Below are 24,048 nucleotides of genomic sequence, written 5' to 3' on the forward strand. Positions count from 1 at the left end.
ATGCATGTGTCAGTTAGAAGTTTATGGATGGCATGAATGTTTTTGTGGCCATAACTTTGCAGCTTTAGCAGCTAGGACTAAAAGGTTTCAGATAAATGTGCTTGTTATTTGCTGAAGCTTCTTGTTTATCCTCCTGTTTGATCACCTCCTTTTCACTCTCTAGAACTACATGCTATTAAAGAAAGTCAAAAAAAAAATCCTCTGCCTCCCTTTTTGACCTCTCTCCTCTATTCTGCTCTCTTGTTTCTTTCATCCGGCTCTTGCTGTCATTCTCTCTCTCTCTCAGGTGTGTTCGCCTTAAATGAAACAACAGGAGTGATTTCTACAGCCAAGCGCCTGGACTATGAGGCCAACTCCTCTTATGTTCTGAAGGTAGAAGCAGACTCCATGAGAGTGGGGTCCTCGAACGTCCGAGTTCCCTCTAAGAGTAAGTGCGTGCTTATGTTTATGAACTCCCCTCTTAAGATTACCGGACTAACTTTTCACATAGGATTGCATCACCGCAGATTTTACTGTCTTTTTCCCCTGTAATTATACACACACGTACACTAAACGATTAAAACAAATAACAATGCGTTAACTACTACATGACATTGTCGCGATAAACTTACCACAGGCTTTAGCCTTCTCTCTTGCACATTTCTCTCTCCCACTCCGTCACTCGTGCTCTCATTCTCTCTCTACTTTTTGCTTGTACAAGTTCTCCTCAACTCTTCACCTTGTCTAAACAGTTATGTCTTGGAAGACATGTTATATTGGGCCTCTGCTGCTGTTGTTACCTTTCAATGAGCCTCTTCCTCTCTCTCTCAGGTGTCTATTAAACCCGTAGGCTACACCAGATTGTTGTCTTCACTGTTGCCGTTTTAAAATGCTTGCCTTTCCTCCTCCTTTTAAATTTGTGCCTCACAGGTCTTGCCGATATTCAATTATGTACCTGTTCAGAATTCATCTCTCAGGCATCAAACACGTTTGCACTGATGAAAGTGAACAAATGAAGCTGGTGTGCCGTTTGGAAGATTGCGGATTGCATCTGTAAAGCGACAACTTTCCCCAAGATACTTAAACATTGGCACAGAATGACTCTGCCCTGCTCTTTGCCCTCATTCTTATTTCCCGTCTTTTCTCGCTCACCTTTTTCTGCTGGTATTTTTTTCTTCCTTATTTTCGAAACATATCTGCATTCTTTTAAGTTGATCCTCAGCTGCCCGGGTTTCCCCTTTTCTCTTTAATTATATTGTTTACCACATGCGATTGTCATTTCATCCAACTATTTGAATTGAAGCATACTGCAGGGATTAAAACTACAAATCATTGTAGTCATTAGAAAATCTCTTTCAATTATTTTTAGCTCGCATTTTAATCAGGCACAAATCAATACGATTCTAACAACGTGTTAATCAGGTTTTCTAATTCAAGTGAAGGCTGGAATCGTAAGTAGGCCTTTTGGTTTGGTGTCTCAATGGCTCCTCTAGATAAGCAGATTCATGTTTGCATCTGCTTGTTTTTATCTACATTTTTGTTTACGTGCTTACGTTTTTTATGTGTTTTTTTCTTTTCTTTCGGAGAGTAACACTTTGTTCTTTGCTTTGTTCTTTGCACATCATTCACCATTTTACAGAGTTTGGTTGATTTATATAGTATTGCAGTGTTACATGGGTGTGATTCACAACTCCTTGTTTTTGGCCAGATAAGACTGAATGTGAATCGAATTACAATAGTTTTTAATCCGTTTTTTGTGTGTATTTCAAAATACCTCTTACAGATTAATTGATGCAAAACTTGATTTTGAATCTTGGCATTGACATAGTTTTTTAAGACTTTTGACTTGGAAAGTGATAATATTGTAATATTGTCAATGGTCATGACCAATAAAGATTTTTATTATATATATATATATAGCGGTTGAGGCTTTCAGGGGGTTCCTAAGTGTCAATCAAGGGGTCACACACTGGTTATGGGCGATTTACATCAATGACTGTGTTTGTCCAATTCATCTCTTGCAATCTATTGTTTACTTTTTGTCCCAAATACTAAATGTGCTCTTCTTTTTGTAATGCCAAATTCAAAAATGTGTCACAACGTGTAAACTTTGTGTGTGTTTTTGTTTGTGTGTGTGTGTGTGTGTGTGTGTGTGTGTGTGTGTGTGTGTGTGTGTGTGTGTGTGTGTGTGTGTGTGTGTGTGTGTGTGTGTGTGTGTGCGTGCGTGCGTGTGTGTGTGTCTTAGCCAACACAGCTAAGGTGGTAATCGACATCCAGGATGAGAACGACCACCCGCCGGTTTTTACCCGATCTCTTTACATTGGAGGGGTCGCAGAAGACGCTAAAACGTTCACCTCCATCTTGCAAATACAGGTACAGACATACAGACACGTTCATATACAGCAGATAACGGGGTTGATCAAATATAGGAACTCGAAACAATTGAATGTAATTAATGAAGCAAAGTCTGCGCAGCACAACTTGAGTCACCGCCTCATTCACATGGCGCGCTCCTCTCGCTCCAACATATATCCATCAAAGTCTTTTAGTCATGGTGGTGTACTTAAGCTGTCAGTGCTCTGCTCACTGCTGCCTGCCTGCTGCAACAGCGCTCACCTGAAAGCTATGCTGTTGCTTGGGTCGTCACTACTGCCGTTTGCAGAGTATTTCCAAAGCTCCACCTCCACCTGTGGGGTCGGTGTCCACACACTCCCCGCTCTGCTGAGCTTGTTTTTTTTGTTGGGAGCGACAAAGTCAGAGCAAATGCTGTAAATATTCTACATTTACAACTGTAAAGGCTTTTGTTTGTTTTATTGTTGCGTGGATTGCTTTGTATTCCATGAAGTCCCTTTGACTTGTCCCCTCTTGTGTAACCAGTTCTGGCTTGAAACATGAATGTGAATCTAAAAATATTATGACTTGGACACAAAAGTAGCCTTGACAGCTACCACCCAAATTCAGTTTTGTCCAGTATGAAAGCGCTTACACTGCTTGTGTAGATGTGTGTGCTTGTGTTTGTGTTGTTTAATTGAATGAAGATAATATTCAATCCAGCAAGTAACAGGATCAACTGGTAAAATGTTTCTCTGTCTCTCTTCCTCAACATCTACCTCTGTCTCTCTCTCTGAATTCATACATCTCTTTGTTTCCCTTTCTCTTTTTTTTTTACCAAACTCCGGAGAATTTCATATCACTGTAAACAACTCAAGCGACACTCGTATTATTAAAATGCCTTTTAGGACCCAAAATGGGTCACAGAGCTCTCAGCCTCTATCTGAGAAGTCGCAATATGTTTTAATGAGCCTGGATGCCACAAGAGACTCAGACAGGGTCTCTGGCAGAAAAGTATGTGCTTTAATATTTTACTACAGTTTTTAAGATCATTCTTAGATATTCCTGCTGCATTAGATCATACACAGTGAGAGTGACAGGAAAGACGAGAGAATGAGGGAGAGCATGCAACAAAGACATATTCAAAATCACACTTTCACAAACGTAGAAAATGTGCTTTTCTCTAAATCTGGTATATCAGATTATTATTCCTCTGCTGCACACAAACGAGGCTGGTGGTTTTGCATATTGATTTTTCCAAGGCTGGTGTACAGTAACCTGCTCTACAGTCTTCTGACCTCTTTAAATACTTTAACGGACTGACGGGGAAAACTAATAGCCTGCTAGTAGTCTCGATCACCACGGGGGAGAGTCAATAGATCTGGAGATTGGAAGGAAGAGAGAGGATTGATGGTTAGATAAAGATGACTGGCGTCCCGCTGCGAGACAAACTGGCCGGAGAGAATAAAGCAGCGAAGACATGCATGATTCATGGGTGGATGAATAGATGGAGTGGGGGGAGCGTGGCCGTAAAGATGGATAGGGATGCTTGCGGCACATTTGCTAACATTCAGATGAAAGAGTGAGTGAGACAAGAGGTGGAAAGAAAGTTTGAGAAATGAAGCATTTTTAATCTCAGTTGATTTACTCAAGTATAGCTAATTCCATCACATCTGTCTGAAGCATGTGTGCTGCTGTCTTAATGAGTTTTGTGTGTGTGTGTGTGTGTGTATATACCAGGCTTGATTGTTATGTGTTTCTTGCTTCATGCAGGGCTGTCATGCCTTCAGAGTGTACGTGCAGGAGTTTAGTCTTATTGTCCGTCAGAGGAAGCCAGAACACAACTATTGATCAGACTGCAGATGAGTTTCACACTGGCAAACCGACCCGGGGTACCTCCAAAGATACTTCTGTTCTTCAAACCAATTCTTAAGTTTGTGTCTCCCCAATACGTTTGTCACTTCTCCCACCACAATCAATGCACAAGAAGAATTTTACCCTTCCTACAATTACTATTTCAAGCTTTCCTTTTAGTGGGTGTTCATACCAAAACTAATTCAAACAGCTGCATTGATGTAGGTGTGTTTCTTGAGGTACTTGCAAGACAATATAATGCAATCCAGGAAGCCCAGTTTAAATAATGCATGAATGAGTTTGAAGACTAACCGAATGACAAAACGCCACACAGCGGTAGAAATGATTCTCCATCATGGTGATCCCAAGTGAGCAGTAGGACTGTGACAATCAAGTCACAACATAACTGGTGTTTTTACAGTTTTTATATATTATATTCCTATGTGTTATACTCTGGAAACATGCCTAAGAATTGGAGAGACACCACCAAAAACAAAGGCTGTAAAAAGAAGAAGAACTTCAGCAGTAATGAAATGTAGCTACTGTCAAATAAACGACGGCTCACTGGTGTTACTGGAAAATCAAAGGCATGAATGTCCAAAGCATCGAAGAGGAGCATGTAAGCCATTCAGGAGGCATTAATTAATATCATCCAAGGGTTTTATAATCTTTATTGGGATCAGTGGTCCAAAAGTATTTATTTAGCCCACAAATGTAACAATAGAATAATTACTCTAAAACACATAATAATCTAGATTTGATTATATGATATTCATGAATTTTTGATGTACCCTCAAATGTAAAACGTATGTTTCCTTATGTTGGACAAACACTGTATGGGCTGTAAGAATGAGATCTTTTTTCTTCTCTTGCTGTGAGTGCTTTCGACCACTCGTAAAATGTCCTCTTAGCTAAGAGAAGAGCAAAAACAAGAAAACATTGGTGAGTCACAAAAATCATCGGTACTAATACAATAACATTTTGTGGACACGAACACAAAATAAGAAGAAATGTGTTCTTGTATCACTTCCCGCATGAGGCCCAATGTACCACATCATGGACAAATTAGGTTTTCACTCGAGGTTGTTGTTGTTGGTCATCTTGTAGAAATGAGGCATTCGACCAGATGGGAATGGTTTTAAAAGCACTGACATGTTTACAGCTTGTGTAAGTGCTTTGTCAATGTATCTATTTTTGAAGGTTCTGTCTTTTAACTCACATCATGGGGAGGAATTTGACTACATCCTAGCTGTACACAACATGTATTACGGAGCAAAGGCAATCAAACTGCGACTTTAGAATTACAATTAGAGTGCTTTCAAGCAGTTCAGTACTTATTACTTATTTTGGAGCTGTTTCAACACCATCCACAATTATTAATTTTGTCTCTTTTCCAGTTTCGCCTGGTTAGTATTTGTATGCTTGTGGATTTTAAACACAGCTCTTTCTAAGTGCAACAGAAAATAATCAGGTCTGACTCGTTGCAGTTTATATCACTGAAGGTATTGATATATTGCTGAAAAGTTATCTTAACCGTGCCTCTCACCTCTGCAAGAACACAAAAAAATAGATCTGTACATGTATTCTTTCCTCAGTCCTCCCTTATTCCCTCATGTTTCTATATGTATGCCTCCATATCCTTTATATTTTCTATTCTTTCCTGCTTCCATTTCCTTATTCCCTGGCCATAAGAACAATATTTTTTTGTTTCTTGCTATCATAGCAATACCTTTGATGTGGTGGGTGTCTCTGTGCTGATTCTGTAGTCTATACTCCCTGCCCTTCTTGTAAAGACCAGGCAATAAATCAATGTCTGTCTGAGTGTGTCTGTGTCTGGACGTGAATGTGAGGGTTGTGCGTGTGTGTGTGTGTGTGCGCGTGTGTGTGTGTGAATGAGGGCGAGACTTGATAGTTAGCCAAAATGACAGAACAGATGAATAGACCTGCACAAAGCTCAAAGCACCACTTTACCCCCTGCCGCTGATTCAGAGTACTACATCAAACAACACAACCAAACAGCAGGATTCCCCAGGAGAAAAAAAAAGAGAATCTAGAGAAAACGACAGTAATGCATGGCCTCTGGTGAGTGACAAATACAAGAGAGCTTTTTCAGTCCTGCACTAATCAATATACATGGAAGCGCTGCATCGTGATCAGCTGCTCAGACACCTGGAATCAAACGAGGAGGAGGCAGAGGACTCGGTATCACGATGATAATCACCACAGAACATAGAATAGATTATTATGATAATGGAAACAATGACTTGATAAGTGTTTTTGTCAATAATGATGACATTTCATGATAATGGTGATTATATTGTGGCGGTGTAATAATGATGATTAGAATAATGACTCTGTGTAGTGATTCTTATTTATCTCATGTTACAGGCCCTGGACAAAGACACTGGTAACTACAGTTCTATGATGTACCGGCTGATCATTCCCCCTCCCCCTGGTAAAGACACTAAAGTTAGCAAAAACGGCTTTATCATCGAACCATACAGCGGCGTGGTGAAGACGGCGATCATGTACCGCAACATGAGGCGGTCGTATTTTAAGTTTGAGGTGGTTGCTACAGACAACTATGGTCAAGGACACAGCAGCAAGGCGGAGATAGTGGTGTGTATATTTATATTTTTTCGACATTGGTGCCAGGTTTATAATAATTTCTTTTATCTTAAATTCTTTACTTCCCTTAACACAAATTTAATGACATGATTGAACTTAATTGCAATGTGATTTATGCGACTCCCAGAATGCCCTTGAAAGCAGATAAAAACGTGACAACAAATGCAAGTAGACACAAGCTCGTAGTGTAGTTGGATTAGAAATGTTATCTTTTTCAATTCAAACTTGTATTTCACTGGTGGAGGTTCCATCTGATAAGGTCGACTGAAATGATTTAGAGCGGAGCATGCTTTTTTTTCTGCTCAGTTTATTAAATGCAGAACTTGTTTTTTTTTTTGCATTTTCATCTGTTGTGTAGGTGTCAGTCGTGAACCAGCTGGACATGCAGGTGGTCGTATCAAATGTCCCTCCGACTTATGTGGAGAAAAACAAAGACAAGCTCCTCAGGTAAAATACATCAAACTTAATGTTGTTGTTGTTTTTCTATGATATACTAATAATGTATCTATAGCATTAGGCTGGCTGACGAGAATCAAGCGAGAATCAAATATGGTAAAGAAGGTAAATATCAGAAGAAATCAGAATCGGCCTAGAAAACCGAATGTTTATTCGGATACATTTCCAAAAAGGGGGCTTTTGTAATGTTCCACCAGTTGGCTCCATCGTGGTCCTCCCCCACCATCTTTTTCTTGAAGCCAAGATACACGCTCCAACTCATTTGTGCGGCCACTCTTCTATTTGAAAATCTGAACAGAAAGGTGCTAGAAAAAGTCAAAGGAGCGATGCTAGTCTATCATACAACGGCGGTTAGAGAGGTCATATTGTGTCAAGATATCATTGTCATAGAGACCAAACCAGGGCCTGGCAATGCTTTTCTGCCTGAGAAAAAACGCTACGTGGACACACGCCCCAACCTGATAATGATGTTTTAAAAGTACTTACCATCTTTTCTCTCTACGTCACTTTCTGTCTCAGTCTCACTCTCACACACACACACACATGCACACAACTTAGTTGGATAGTTCCTGCTGTGAGCGCTGAGCAGGTGTTTCTGTGAGGACAAAAATCAATATTTCACAGCCTAGCCGAGGGGATGAAAACAAAATGTGTTTGTCCAAAGTCATTTTGTCAGCCGTGTCGGTATCGTTAAAGTAGCGCGAGCCCATCAATCAAAACCCGTTCTTTATTTTAAATCATCAGCATTTTGGAACGCTACGTCCAGGAGCAGATTCCGGGAGCAAAGGTTGTCGTGGAAACCATCGGGCCCCATCGCCGTTCCGATGGGAAGGAGCAGGAAGACTACACCAAGTCGGACCTCATGATTTACGCCATCGACCCGCTGACGAATAGGGCTGTTTCTAGACAGGAGCTCTACAAGTAAGAACTTTGCCAACAGATCTATGACAAGTAAAAACAACAGCTCTCCAAAATGTGTTTATCATGAACGGACCTTACCTGTTCAGTTACATCACTGCGGTTCTCGCCTCAAGGTTTCTCGACGGTAAACTCTTGGACATCAACAAAGAGTTCCAGCCCTTCCTCCCTCCTGGTGGGCGGATTCTGGAGATCCGAACCCCTGAAGTGGTGACCAGTGTGAAGAAAGCTGTGCAGTCTGTAGGCTACACGGAGGGGGCGCTGTTGGCTCTGGCAGTTATTATCATTGTCTGCTGTGTCCCCGCCATACTGATTGTCATTATCACCTACAGACAGTAAGTATAAATGATGTGTAGTTTTCTTTGAGTAAATATGACACTTTAATCAGGGACAATATAGACTAGATGATACTGTAGGAGCTTATTGTGCCTTTGATTGGCTTGTGTTGCCGACATTTTATACTTCCTATTTAGCAACAACTCCCATAAAAAGACCAACACCAACAATTAACGGATCCTACAACAACTCAGACCAAGACTAGCTTAATTTCCTTGTTAATTCCTCGTAAAACGCACTTCATTCAAATTTAACGGAAACAAAGCAAACTCACTAAAACCGTCTGGGCTTGTTATTCCACATTTCCAACAATCACCAACACTGGTTTGGTCAAAATGAAACCTTAATTCATGTAAAAATATGATGACTCTATTCTTTTTTCCAGCTGTCTGTCTCTCTCTCTCTCTCTGCACGCCGAGATCTTGTTCCTTTGTTATTCCCTTGCCGCCCCTACCAGCCCGTAAAGAGTAGTGAGGAGTCATACAGTCATAAATGAGCTCAAAAAGTATTTGGCTGATGAGTCCAGTAGTGTCCAAGATGAGCAGTGGAAAGACTGGCGGAGATAATTATTGCTTGTGTCCTAAGCCTGATAAAGCTTATTCATATGCGTCATAGACCTCCATTGTTGTCCAAAACTATTAAAAACGCTAATATAGCCACACTTCTGCACTGATTAATGAACATGAGCACTGTATCCTACATACTCACTAGTTCACCAATTGATGCATTGATCTGCAGCTGAAAATACTGCCCAACTGTTAAGTAAAAATGTGGGTCCTCAAAACAAAACAAAAAACAAAAAAAGGAAGATTTGACTTTAAATTGGAAAAAAATATAAAGCTGACAGTCTTTCCCACAGGCCATCCTTTAGCTCTGTTTATCATTTTATCACCTGGGCCAGTCACGTCTCAAGATTATTCAGAATTGCAGCCTGTCCCACAGTGCCAATTCTAATAGTTTGTTTAGCTAACCACCGTGAAAGGCTATTAATTTCATCCGTCTCCCAAACACACATAAACAAGCGCACACACACACACGCTTCTCATCCTGCTGAGAAAAAGAGACAAATAACAGACTGAGGATAGAGGAGAGGAGATTTGAACGAAGAAAAACAGAGGAGTAATCATCAGCATAATAATCACTAGTCTCTGTTGCTAAATGACTGTAATGAAGACCAATTGTCCAAATGGGTTGTAAATTTCAATGAATAAACCTGGCTAACAAGAGGTACTGTGTGATTTATGGTTCTAACAGTCACTAATCTTTCTCTCTTTCTCTTTCTGTCGCCTGCTGCATCTATCCCTTCCAGATTCAAGGAGTGAGTACCGCTTCCATATTCTCATGCTTAAATATTAATGTCATGGCTGTCTTAAACACCCCTCATTGTGATTAATGTGTTGACTTTCAATGTATAATAAAAAGGATGAGCTCAGTAAGGGCGGTGAAACAGAAAGGACAGCAGACAGTCAAATAAATGAATCCCGAAGAACATGGAATCAGTAAATGTCCGAGACAGACACTTTCATTAGAATATGGAGTATGTGTGTGTGTCTATACGTGCGTGCGTGCATTGTCATGAGTCCAGGTCACGTTTATGTTGACTGGACAAGAATACCAATGCCAGTTGGTTACGCATATCCCAGATTAACATCTTGATGATTTATGACACATGTGAGTAGAACATGAAGTTAACCGCCGTACCAGGAAACCAGCCCGTTGTTCCATTCCACAAGCTCCGTCATGTCCTTTATGAAGATAATGAAAGCAACTAATTCAATAGAATCTTTGAGAATGAAGGGAAATTCAGTGTGCCATTATCTTGTAATTTACACTTTGTTCAGCATATGCGTTATAAAGTCTGTCATGTAGAGAGGCACATTCAAAGTTTGACCGTCATTCATCATTTTATATTTACAGCTTTTCAAGTTTCAAGGGACACAAATATTCAGGATCCCACTGACTAAGAGCCTACGGCCATGCTAGTGAGACTGTAATAAATGTTAATGCTAGATACATGCTCACAATTACAATGCATGCTGGAGTTTAGCAGGTGTAATGTTTACCATATTTACCGTGTTAGTGTTTAAATGTCTCTGGGCAAGCATCATTTTCTCTCCATCTCTCTAATAGTTTAGCCTCTCTGCGTGAGCCTACCGCTGTGATGCAGCCTTGACATCTACGGTTAGCACAAGGCTAAACCATTAGCAGAAAAATGTTCTCTCCGTCAATATTGTAACTCACTAGAGCCTCGAATCACAGTTGCGTAATGTCATCTCAAAGGGCTTTACAGGCTCACAAGGTAATTCTCATAGAATTGCTGCTATATAACGGCATCAGGATCACAACCCCTATCGTGATGATGTTTGAAATGAATAACTAGTTACTCGCACAGGTAACTGTACGAAATGCGTGTTTATGCTTTGGCTCATGTGGTGGGAGAGGCTTACGTCAGACAGTATGCTGAACGAATATTATTGATTTTTTTTTTTGCCCAATAATGCCAAAAATAAACTGCACTTCATCAGACATTTCACTGAAAACCAAAAATGTCAACTTCCGCGTGGTGAAAGTGAAAATGTCAGGGGATCAATAACGTCAGTTACCTCCATCCTCAGGGAAGCATCAACGTCTGTCCAAAATTTCATTGAAATTCATCCTGTAGTTAGGATACTTTGGCTGGACCAAACCAATGGACACACAGACAGGAAAGCAGAAACGTTTCTTAAGATCTCAGATAGAGATGGACGTACCAAAGATATGAGCTCCCCTTCACAGGTTTTGAACTTTTGAACGTACTTACTAAGGTCGTGAGCTTTCTCTAACTTTTGATAACTAACTCTGAGTTTCCTCTCTGCTGTGTCCAGACGCCAAGCAGAGTGTGCCAAAACAGCCCGGATCCAGATGGCACTGCCAACAGGCAAACCTGCGGGAGGAACTGCCAACAACCTGTATGAAGAGCTGGGTGACAATGCCATGTAAGTGAAGTGTGAAAGTGGCATTTATATTCATGAGCTAAAGCAGAGGCATTAGCACACATGTCTACGGCTATTAAACCACACATGCAGTCATTCACATTTGCCAATGTAGTCTCTTTTGTGCATTAGGAATACATTCCAGTTGTGTCTCAGTTTTAAAGCATGGAGCAATTTGGGATTCCATAAAGTCTTCAAGTGAAATTAAGATGATTGTGGTCAACAAATGTCACAGATATTGTAGTTGGGACAAGACCAGTGACCATACTCACAACCAAATGCTAATGTGCAAGAGCACCAGAAGGAAGAACAACAAAAGAAGGCTCTCTACACTCTAACTGCTGTTCGAAAACCATTTACTTGATTAAAAATTTGATATCTATAATAGGACACCTGTGCTATGTCGTGTAAGACACTTGGGAAATGCAATTCAACATTTTGGTAGTTGCCTACATCCAAATACAAACATTAAGATACAGTAAATCACAAACATTTCCACTAATGAACGCCGAAAGCAATCAGGAAATGAAAATACCAGCAGCATAAATCGATATCGCAAATATAAATGAGAGGAGGGAAATAATGGCCTAACGTCAGGAAAACTGGCATAAAATGCACCCTCCGCCATCAAACCCAACAATGAAAAAAATCCTCCTCACTTGAGAACACAACAGTGCAGAAAAAAAGAAAGTGATTCAAACATGAAGATGTATCAGACATGTTTTTCACTCGCACATCTCACACAACAGATAAGCTCTCATTTTATTTGATGCAGATGTCTGCACCTGCTCTGTATATTCAGCTCTGTCTCACAGGCGTAACCATGACTTGAAGCGTTTATTTAGGTTCAATAGGTTTGTGCCCAATAAATAGGCACAGAATAACTGTGTCTCTGCGGCGGCGACACACTGACTGTGTGTGTAGTAGCTGTGTACTTATAGCCAAACAATAAAAGGGAGGGAACTGTTTTCCCCATGGACATACGTATAGTCGATGGTGTGTCCCCCCCCCCCCCCCCCCCCCCCCCACTGTGTCTCTGGCCGCAGAGTAGCGGCTGGGTTTCGGCGATGCACTCAGCCGCTATCGCTATCGGCCCCTTCTGGCCAGGAGCTGGTTAACAGTGGTGAATGAGGAGTCAGCAGGCGGTCAATGGCAGTAAGAAACAGACCATCAAATGTGTTTTGAGAAAGTGTGAGTCACCTCAACCAAAGCGAGGTCCTTGAGCATGCAGCCATAACTGGGCACCCAAAATATGATGTTGTTTGCTTCATCAGAATGCGAGATTAGGCGTGGACAACACAGAGATGCACACTCACCTCACTCACTCACTCACTCACTCACGGACGCACGCACACATGCGAGTGATTCCATGATTGTCATGGCAGACATAATAATAAATTCTTATATACTGTAGTAATACAGTTGTTTTAATTTCATGTAAAAATGTGAAACCTTGCAGGAACAATAACAATAACATGGAAATGCAGACATAAAAGATCATAACAAAACAACCAATAGCAATCTGTGTCACAATCGGCCAATTAGCCCTCAGCCTGTGCTTGTGCACACTGACAAATACCGTGTAGTTATTTTTTTGAAGTATCCGACAATAAGTAGTTATATTACAGCAATGAAATCTGTTTACTAGTGTTTGTATACAGTTTGCAAATAAACAATGTTTTGGTGGATTATGGGAGACAAAACGTCATTTTCTTCTGCTGTCCATGGTGCTGAAAGGTGCGCTGGGTAGCTGTGCTAAGCGCTAAATGAATTCTCTCCCATCCTGATGAAAACTCCTTGTGCGTGTGAAAGTGTGCGAACAGTTAAGGATTTTGCTTTGGGGGTTTGAAAGTAGGTTCACCCAAAGCATGTGGCTCATTTTGCATTTTGCAGGGGGCCAAAGGAACTGACATTATGTAGAGACGACGTTGTGCGGAGCCTTGTGAACCCCACATCATTCCAGAACCAAACAAAGCTCCGATTTTTAAATGCAATAACGGTCGCAGATAAACCCTGCAATTTTATCTTCACAAAGTTCAGCGGCATGTGGCTCTATCCTTGTCAGTTTCCTTGTTGTAATGCATACCAATATCCTCACTATACAACAGATAAAGTGAAGGTCAACAATCTGCCCACAGAGCAACGTTTATTTTGAGTGCAGCCTCTCAAGTTCACGTCAAGATTTTCATCGATTGGTGTCTTTCAATACCACTGTAAAATTCCAAATGTATGAATTTTATTTCCTTATCAGCCTTCACAGCAGATTGCAATGTGAGTTTATGAATGTTTGCTTTGGACGCAATGTGAGGTTGTTTTAAAATATATATATATATTTTTAATAGTTTTAAATTAAAATAAAATGTTTCCAATCATGAAGCAGTGAATCACGGTCAGGAAGTCGAGGCAATACAAATAACCTTTTTGATGATTATGTGAAATTACTTTTCTGTATGTTAATGCTGCTATGTGCTGACTCTACTCTATACCACCTCAAAAAGTTGCTTTATTATTTAGTCATATTCTCTCTTCACCACTCACTATTGCTCCCCCGTTTCTGTGTGTCTGCTCCCAAATTTAGTTTAATCTATTCTACAATTTGTGCTGGTTTGACATGTTGGTTTGGTTAAACAAGAGTCTAATAGTGACGGTATGTAGAGACCCCGTATAACCTTTATCTGAAAGTCACAACAACCACACACACACTCACTCAAGGCTATACACAGATAGTTATTTATAATTCCTTACTGGAGCGTTAAGAAGAAGTTGAGAGGAACTCTTATCAGCATTACATGCATCACCGGTTTCCTGTGTGTCCTTGATATGCGTCCCTACTCCTATTAACATGAGAGCAATTCATTTGCAAGATGGAAGAACTATCTTCAAATGACAACAAGGGATTTCCGTTAGAGTGTATGTGTGTGTGTGTGTGTGTGTGTGTGTGTGTGTGTGTGTGTGTGTGTGTGTGTGTGTGTGTGTGTGTGTGTGTGTGTGGTAGACTAACCAGCCAAAATTATCCGCTGTAAAATGTGTGCAGAAATTAACTTGGATATGAGATAATTGAAATAAATGCAGCCCGTAATTTATAAAGACCACCCCGGGCGATAATTAATTCTATTGATAAGCTGCAGAGCATGTTTAATTGTGATGGGGAAGGTCTTTTGTGTGTGTGTGTGTGTGTGTGTGAGTGTGTGTTTCTGTGTTTTGTATCGCTGCAGTGTTGTGGAGACTACATTTTCCCTAAAGAGTATAAAATCTGGAAAAGTACAAAAGTTTGCACATTCATAATTAAGGTCCATTATCAAACCGCTCAGTCGACGGATTTCGAGGCATTATTTTTCTTTTAATTACGTTTGGCTGTTCTCTTGACAGGTTTGGGTTTTAATGTCTGTTTTCAATTACCTGTGAGAAATGAATGTTCTTTACCGTATTATTAGCAGCACATTTAATGAAGTTAAATTGAAAGTCATGTTATTTAGCAGCACACCACATATAGTTCACTTGTGCTATGTAGCAATTACACTCATCTAGCAATAACTCGTATAATATTCCTTCCTATTAACTTACTGACTTGTTCACTGGAATATTTACGGGTTTCCAGGCTAACTTGGTTGGCAGCTGTGTGGTTTGTTGTGGTTTTTTCTCCTTAATTATCACGGTTAATGACTCGCATTCAATTTAGAATGGAGGCAAACAGCTTAACGCCTTCTAGTGCACGAAATATAATACAAATATGAAATACGAAAATGATATTGAAAATTGTAATCAATCAATTATTTGATTACTTGATAATATTAAAAGTTTATATTTCAAAACTTTTACTTTGAAAAGCAAATAAGAGAAAAGGAAATAGCTAACGTATCATAAATTAATTAAACTTTTAAAAAAAAGATCTGATGTGATGAACACCTTAAACAAGAGAAAATCATTTAATTCTTTATTTTATAAAATGCTTTAACTTCTTCACTCTGCAATCTCTTAATATCTAATGGGTTTTTCAGAATAAATGCATTTGTTGAAAAATCAGAATTGCTCTGTATATAACTGATCAACAGATACACTCTATGTGAGACATTTCATCACTCTACTTTGCTTGTTCTCATGTTGACTGATCTGTTCATTTTATCTTGCTCTGATCCATCCATAAATTACCCATGACCGACAGACAAACGTGAGTAGGATGCTGAGAATGGCTTCACATCTGTGACTAGTTTGATACTGTGTTGACAGTTTTCTTGCCTTAGTTTTGTGCTTGTGCCCCGTCCTCGTCGGTGCTTACTCTAGTTTTACTTGTAGGGTAAGTTGTACCTTGGTAGATCAGAGAGCAAAGTTGTGTAGCTGAAGATTGATTGTGCCTGATGGATGACGTAGCCAGCCATGTGCCATTAAGTGCCAAGAGTCTGCAGAGTTTTAACAAAGTCATAAACTATACCAGAGACTTTAAAAGATCAGTGCACCTTCAACCAGAGAGGAGGATATAATCACTCCTTTGTTGGAAGGAAATCTGCAGACTCTCAGAGCTCTATGACACACAGTTGTCTATCCCTGCCCCAACAGATCTGGCGTTGTCTGTAGTCGTGATGCAGTAGCGTCTTTGTAGCACACTACTTTTAGCATACATAAAATATATTTGCATTCCTTCCCTTTGTGTTTTAACACTATTTCTTAGCGCTCCATCTCTTGTCCCTCTGGTAAAAACAGCCCTGACAGAAAATGTCGTTACCTCTTGCAAGATCCCTTTTCCATTTCCTCTCATCCCTGTCCTCATTTATCTCTTAATGTGAAGTCTCTATTCATTTCATTTATCAAAAGGCTCTGGCAGACGTTTTATTGTTTTAGCTGCCTTTCTAGCATCCTTTATGTATCCTTCCTGTTTATAAAACATTTTATTTAACCTCTCTGTGTATTACTGCTCTTAATTTAAATTCCATTCAGTCCCTATCTCCCTCCTCCATTTAATATACCTTTGATTGCATCTTTCCAATTCGATATACCCTCCTCTTTTGCTATCCCTCTCTTCATTCTGTCTTTTTTTTTTCCTCAAATTGTCTTCCATGCATGCACCAGCCGGTTAAACCATAGTGTTGGTGGGAGTGGTGGCAGTTTGGATGAATGCGACCGCACACGTCTGATCTCGGACTTTGCCACGCGAGCGATCGCTGCCCATCGTCAGTGCATTGCTAACGGGGGTGTACTCAATAACCTGCCAAAGTCTGAGTCCAGCATAACCTTTCTTTCTGATGAAAACCCCTTGACTATCAAAAATCCCATCTACCATGAGGACGGGACTTTGAGTAGCCCAGCAACTCTTGGGAGAAGCCAGAGGAGAAGAGACCTTCTTGGGAATTGTTCCCCTTGCAGGAAAGGCCTTCGAGAGGCCTGGCTAAGGCTCAGCTCCCCTGGAAGAGATGTGGGATTCGGCGCGTACAGTGGCAGTGACAGTGGATGGGGATCTGGAGGTGGACACAGCTGGACTCTCCCATCAAGGTTACATCGTAGAGAGATGTACGACGCTTTGCGACGGCAAGTGGTTATGGATCCCATTCAGTGGGAGTTGGAGCTTTTGAAGGCTGAATTTAAGGAAAGTAAAGATGCTGGTCTGGATTCAGGATTCGACCGTGGGTTGGATTCAGACTTAATGGGAAGCCCAAGTCTGGAACCCAAGCTGACAGTCAAGGAACAAGCCAGACAATTTGAGCAACAGGCACTCCAGGAAATGAGGCAAAGGCAAAACATAGATTCACGAGGATCTTCGTCGCCTGATATCATACTTTCTATTTTCCCGGAGTCTCCTCAGCATCACAAGCACACCCCCACCCACAATGATCTAATCGCTCAGGTCAAAGAGGGTCCTCCGAGTATCGTCGTCACCCAAAGTGATGCAGTGACCCCTCCACCAAGCCACAGGCCAACTCCTCCTGTACTGCGGCGCTTCGGGGCAAATTTAACGGTGAATCACAGTGTGGAAGAAAGACTCCAGGTTCAATTCGAGCTCATCCCTGATCCTCCATCAACCCCCCCACCACCACCGCCAACACCTCCATCCCCACCATCTCCTCCACCCGTATCTGCTCCTCTAGCTCCATCATCTCCTCTTCCGCACCACCCTTCCTCCCCTCCTCCTCCTCCTCCTCTCCCTCCTGCTTTATCTCACTCCACCTCTACAGAAAAGGAGACTCCTCCTCCTCCTCCTCCTCCTCCTCACAATCCCCCACCTCCTCCGCCTCCCCCTCTCCCTCCCCCGTCGTCGCCCTCGCTCCTGCGTCCATCCACCTTTGTCCTACCATCTCTCTCGGAGGCACCCACCCTGCGGCCCGTGTCCCTCCGGCCCCCACTGCCACCCCTTCCTACGGAGCCCGACCTTCCCCGAAAAGAGTTAAAAGGAATCTTAAAGAACATCCAAAACATTGCGGACATTGAGAAGTCGGTGGCCAACATGTTCAGCCAGATAGATCAGAAACGGATGCCGCTCAAAAAGGTCTTGAAGAGCAGAGCCTCCATGGATTCTCTTGATTCTCTTAACTGCTTGGATGCAGTAGCAGCAGAAGGAGGCGGGGGGGAGGGAGGTAAAGAAGGAGAGAATCCTCCACCTCCACCTCCACCTCCACAGATTCAACCCAATCCAAACATGAACTCCATCGTGGAGGAACTTGAGAAACGATTCCCCTCTCAGTCTACAATGCTCTAGCCTTTGCCTTTATGATATGGAAAGCACACAGAGGGGGATTTCTTGTTGCGTAGTTGCCGCGGAGCTGTCAAGGGACTGATGCTGAAAATAGCTCAGTGGATGCTGTGATGTGATGTGGTGTTTCTTTACCACGCTGCGACTGTGCTCCTCCAACATGACTTCCTGTTTTCTACATGAGGAAAGGAAAAAAAAAAACTTGGCCAAATATAAACTCTATGGGTAGAAGAAAAATGTTTCTCCTCTCACATGAAGGTACTTGTTGTGAACAGAAAAAGAGAAAGGGGAGGTGAAACAGCAAGTAAGGTCACATCCTGCATAGCCCTAATGTCTTCAGTCATGTCACAGCTGGAAAGGGCTTCCACACTCAGTTACTGTATTCTACACAACTTCTCTTTGACTGAAGGAGGATGAGGAGGAAATAATAAACAGGTCAAGTCTATTTGAAATGTGTGTCCCGATTTCAGTGAACCTGAACTACAAAAGGAGTTCAAGTAGTACTTCTTCGATTTATCTGCCGCTGCCATTATTTTAGTTTTCCCACAAACAACATTTCTAAGATTTGTTTTTAATTAAGGCTGAGGAACATTGTGTTCAATAGCTGCAGATGGAGCTGTGAAATCAAGTGATTAAAAGTGGTAAAATGCCTCTTGGTTAACTTTCAGTTGAGTGTTTTCATAACCATTTTACATCTACACCTAGTAATTGACATTCTTGTCAACAACAAATTATAATCAATCAAAGGCATGATTGCTGATGGATCCACTTGCTATTGTGAGAAGCTAATTACTCTTTTGTGGTGGCTTCAATGCCCTCTGGATATCTTAACTATAGTTGATTCTAGATGTAGTGGGTGTGAAATGGTAAATCAAACAGAGGACTTTGTTAAACCGGCCAACTTTGATTGAACTTTCCTTGACATGAATTCTTTGTATTTTCTTAGCGTGGATAGTATTTCACTGTTACATGGCTACAACCAGTGAAATGGTTAGTGTCACATTCTGGTTTCATCAATATTTACTGTTACGTTAAGATGCTAAAACGCTGTAAAATCACAGATTCTCTTCTGTGTACAAGTACATAATCTATCTGTTCCTATCATTATGTTGCTGTCTGTCTTTCCATCTTTATTTCATTTGAGTCGATGCACAACTATGTATTTTCCTCAACCCTGTGTCCTAGAAATTACGTTTATTTATTATTACTAAATTGTTTTTCCAGTCACGCTGTGCTGCCGAACTTAATCGCTGGCTTGATTATGTTCACAGGAAACAGTTTTGTGTGAGTGAATGAAAAGCTACAGTTTGTCTACAAAGTGCAGGAGTTTAGGTTTTGGCAACAAAAGCACTCTGGTTGAGGTTAGAGAGAGATGTTGGTGTTGGTTAGATGTTGATAATCACATTGTACTGTGCAAGTCACTGTGGACGTTTCCTGTTTTGAACCAAGACCATGATCATTCCATTAGAGTGCCGCCGGATTCTAAACATAACCAGAAATACAAAAACCAGCTGTAGTCACAACAAGCAGATAGTGTGTTGCAAGACTGGATGTTTCGGTGAAAAACAAATTAAACACGTTTTAAATTAACATTTTTCTGATATGTTCGGTACAGTATCAACACTTTTGTGACCTATATGGCAGACACAATAATTAACAATTACTGTATACCGATCCACTAGCTCTCCGTGCTATGTGTGCGCACACAGCCCTGCTTCTGTGAATAGGAAACACACAACACTGTTCCAGCCACGGCTGTATAAACAGAAAGGTGTGAACGAGGGGGACGGTAAATTGGAAGGGGGGTATTTGTTGAGGTGTTGATCTCAAATAATTGTTCTCCAGAATCGCTGAATCCCCTTTAAATACATGAACTTGTTTTAAAAACTTCAAATTACAAACCTTGTAAAACTGAAACATTCTTTAAGTGGCTGTTATCTTTGTGTCTGTTCCGCTTTCCGTACTAAATACTCTTTTAGTTGCTAGTTATGTTCTAGGAAATTGCATAGAAGTAGAAAAAATACATTTATCTAGTGATATTATTATTCAAAATACTTGTGCTACATTTTTATGAACGTTTTTTCTATAGCGTTGTTTGCTTCTTTTACCCACGGTTTCTCTCATTAAAATCATTGTGCAAGGTCTTTGGGGAAATAATTAATACAAAAATACAAAAAGACAAGAGTCATTTTCAATAAAAATGTGGTGCTGACAAAAAGTTTGAATTACCTTTTTTTTAATCATTTTGAAAGCAGCCTTAGCGCTGGTAACCATTTAGAAATTGCCCCTCAAATTAACCAAAACCGGTAGCTATGTGGTAGTTAGTACCAAATAGTCCCCAGTCTTGTGTCGTGTTAGCATGAGGTTCATAGTAGAACAACATGTTTTTTTCTCAAAAACTAAAAACTAAACAATACAATGAACAAAAGTACTTTGCTGCTCCACTCAGAAGCGCCCATCTCCAACTGTTTGTTCCCGTTTAGGCAGGTTTACTATAAGGCAGATTTGATCCTCATGTGTCAGATGTCTTTGCCAAAACATTCAGCCAACATCATTTACTGATAGCGTAACTCATGAAAATAGTAATATTGCAGATCAGGTGACACTGTTGAATATTTTGACGTAGATTTCTGCCTTTGCAGATCAAATCTTATCAGAAATGCCCACACGGACCTCTGGAAAGTCACTTTCATCTATGTTGGATTTTGCCTCTTTTTCTTTGATATACTTTTTTCCCATCTTATACATCGTTAAATTACATAAACATTTATTTATTTTTTATTTTCTTGCTACAGTCAGACTCTTTACCGGGTGATTCTTACCAGGAATGGCATCTGTAACTGCTTGTACGATATGTCAGGTCGGTTCCTTTCCTTTGATGAAATACCTGTAGCTGGAAAAAGGGAATGTAAAAGGAATTTAAAATCCTTCTCTAATTTGACCTCTGCTGTACAGTTAACCAGATGTGGAATGAAGTGGTCGCCTTTGAAGCACTGCCATTACCTCTAAAAAGTCTTAAATATACTTGTACGAGTGGAATCAAAGCCTGTGGCTTATAGCTCTGTCAGCAGCAGATTGTACTGCCATCAGCTAAAGCAGTTCAAACAAGTTGTCTCCAGACGCACATTGTCATCATGAAGTGACGGAACCACATCTGTCCCGCAAGACCAGCACGACACTGATGATCGTATCTGGGCGATTGGATCAAATCATGATGTACAGCGAAATCAAACAAACCCTGATGGTCATATCTCTGGTTATCAAGTGATGACATTATGAGAAGATTTATACTGTCTCCAGCGGAGTCTACGCAGCTGTTATGTTAGGACACACACACAGAATCATGATCAAGCTACCAAAACCTTGCGTTGTTGAGATTTAAAAGGCTCCATACATGTACTTAAAGCAGACAATCACACATACACATACATAGGCATGAGCTTAGGCATGAACAGGAATGTGAACATACATTAAAACACAGGTTGCAGGCAGTGCTACTGTTTCAGCTGACTGGGTTGGAAACGTTTCATGTTAAGACTAGCTTTCAAACCAGTGTGCTGCATGTCATTGTGCGCACACACACACACACACACACACTCGCATCTCAGAGACAGATTCTTTATTCACAGAACAGATATCTTTTGACATCTTTGGGAATATTTGTTGTTTACAACGTTCAGCAAGGCCGACTGCATCTAATTGAAACTGAATTGAGAAACACAGAGAGTGAGAGAGCGGTTGTCGTTTGAGGGTAAAGTCACAGGTTTGATCCTCGCTACAGCAAGGAGTGTCCTGGGAAATGTGTTCATTGAAGCAGCAAATAGCTATGAGATGCAGCAAAGACAATTATGTTTCATCATGTATGTCTACCAACATGCGTGTGACCTATTAAATGGCAACTCTCTAAACCTTAAAGAATAAATCGTATGTATTACAACGTACATCTTATTTTATGTGGTTTTGGCCAACATCTCTATGGATATTAACATTGTATTTACAAAGTGCGCTGCAGAGATCTGGGAACACATGTGACTTTGCAAATACGGAAGTCAGACGGCAAGGAAAGAGTTAAAGATTATCGTACAGGTTTTAAAGGTGCAATATACAGGATTAAGGGCATTAATATAGCCGCTATTATCTATGCAAAGATATAGTGGAGTAATGTCTACTTTGTGGATATAGCCGGGCCGGCTTTGTGTGCTTTTAGTGTGTTGGTGCCCCACTAGCTAGCTACCTCCCACTCACTGCTCTTCACCGCTCTCCGACGGCGGTTACAGCTGATAACTGCCTGTCACGGACCCTTCTCTTCCCCCCTCTTTTAACACTGTTGCACCTTTGCACTAGTTAGCACTGTTAGCTGCTAAACACGCTAAATCTGCCAAATATCGGCATTTTAGCATTGTCTTTGAGCATGTTAGCATTTTCTTTGTGAGCGTGTTAGTGTTGTCTCGGTGAACATCCCTCCGTTGTCTCTGGTGAGCATCTTATCGTTGACTCTACGAGCGTGTAAGCATGCTGATGTAACAGCATATTAGCTCAAAGCACATGTCTAAGTACACCCCCACAGACCTGCTTTTACAGCCTGTCTGATCGTCAGACTTCTGTCTTTTTCTTGCCCCGTCTGACTTTGTTTTAGCAATGTAGCCGTGTTCCAGATGGTGGCCATAAATAAACAAAGCAGGTAGGAGAAAAAGAGAGTAAAATGAGTGGAGGAGTGACAGTGCTCTAGGGAAAGAGAGCTACAGTTACTCTGTAAGAGATGAAATGTAGAAAGAAAAGAGAGAAGAAGTGAGTGTTATTGGGAGCCATAGTCTGAATCTGCTAATAATATTCCGCTCCTGTCTCGACAAGGTGGAGAGGACACAAAGAGGGAGAGTCAATCATGTCAGATGTGTGTGTTTGTGACGGAGATCAGATAGCTGTCTGTGTGGTTTTGTCTCGAGAAGACCTAATAATGTGTCTGTCAGAGCAACAAGAAACAGTATTGACTCATCTTCACACACTGACACAGATCACACAATACACGATGCTAGGCACATACTGCTGGCAGCCATAATCCGGAGAGCATACACACATTTACACACACATGGAGGGAAAAAAAGGGCTATTTCATTGTAGACCACCCACAAATCACCTTTTTCACCCATGTATTAATCCATTAATCCCTCCTTTTATACCCCCATTCAATATATTCAATCCATCCACTGATATGTCTGTCAATATATCCTTCCACACCTTTATTTAACCAGATAATCTTGTCTTTTTGAAGCTCACTTATTTATTACAAACTGCATTTTGATACTGAATGAAAGCCTACTATTTCTCCTTGAATTGTGTCTGTGTCTGTGTCTGTGTGTATTTAAGAAACACAATTATATTCCCCCAAATGTATCTAATGAAATGCTCAAGTGGTTTCACAATTTGTGTGTGTGTGCGTGCGTGTGTGCGTGCGTGTGTGTGTGTGTGTGTGTGTGTTTGCACTCTAATAACAGAGAGGATAATCTGATGTGTCCTCTAAAAGTCACAATTTGTTGGTCTGTGATACGTCTTCATTTTGCCAGCTCATTACCTTGGTTTCACATGACAATACATCCCGCTGGCAACATAGTTAAGACGCATGGACAGAGAGATTTTTGCCTGTTTTTCTTATTTATTTCTTTTTCTTTTTCTTTTTTTTCCTCCACTTTTTCTTTTTTTAATCACAGCATTGTTTATCTCCATTTTTTTTTCTTCCTGTGTCTCACTTTCTCTCTGTTTCTCTCAGTTGTATTCTCTCTCTTTGTCTTACAGATTTTGTTTTCTCAGCGCAGTAAATCTTAATTTCACACTTCACGGTACTGTAACCACCATCAATACTGTCATCGATGTTGCTGCTGGGTGGACCTTATCTGATAT

At 40.8% G+C, this 24,048-nt stretch overlaps 1 protein-coding gene across 1 annotated transcript in view; it reads left to right on the forward strand.

The window, feature by feature from the left end:
• The window catches only part of LOC306713040 (protocadherin-15-like), a gene marked incomplete at both ends in the record, with an annotated part of 117,010 nt that overhangs the window by 82,156 nt on the left and 10,806 nt on the right, over window positions 1-24,048 (forward strand). The window contains 7 exons of the mRNA XM_079182578.1: window positions 287-427; window positions 2,225-2,352; window positions 6,553-6,783; window positions 7,151-7,239; window positions 7,993-8,169; window positions 8,283-8,501; window positions 11,367-11,477. Of these exons, the coding sequence (XP_079038704.1) occupies window positions 287-427; window positions 2,225-2,352; window positions 6,553-6,783; window positions 7,151-7,239; window positions 7,993-8,169; window positions 8,283-8,501; window positions 11,367-11,477 (1,096 nt within the window). The remainder of the gene's footprint in view (window positions 1-286; window positions 428-2,224; window positions 2,353-6,552; window positions 6,784-7,150; window positions 7,240-7,992; window positions 8,170-8,282; window positions 8,502-11,366; window positions 11,478-24,048) is intronic.

The sequence above is a fragment of the Pholis gunnellus genome, assembly GCF_910591455.1.
Source record: "Pholis gunnellus genome assembly, chromosome: 21".
In the NCBI taxonomy this organism is placed as follows: domain Eukaryota; kingdom Metazoa; phylum Chordata; class Actinopteri; order Perciformes; family Pholidae; genus Pholis; species Pholis gunnellus.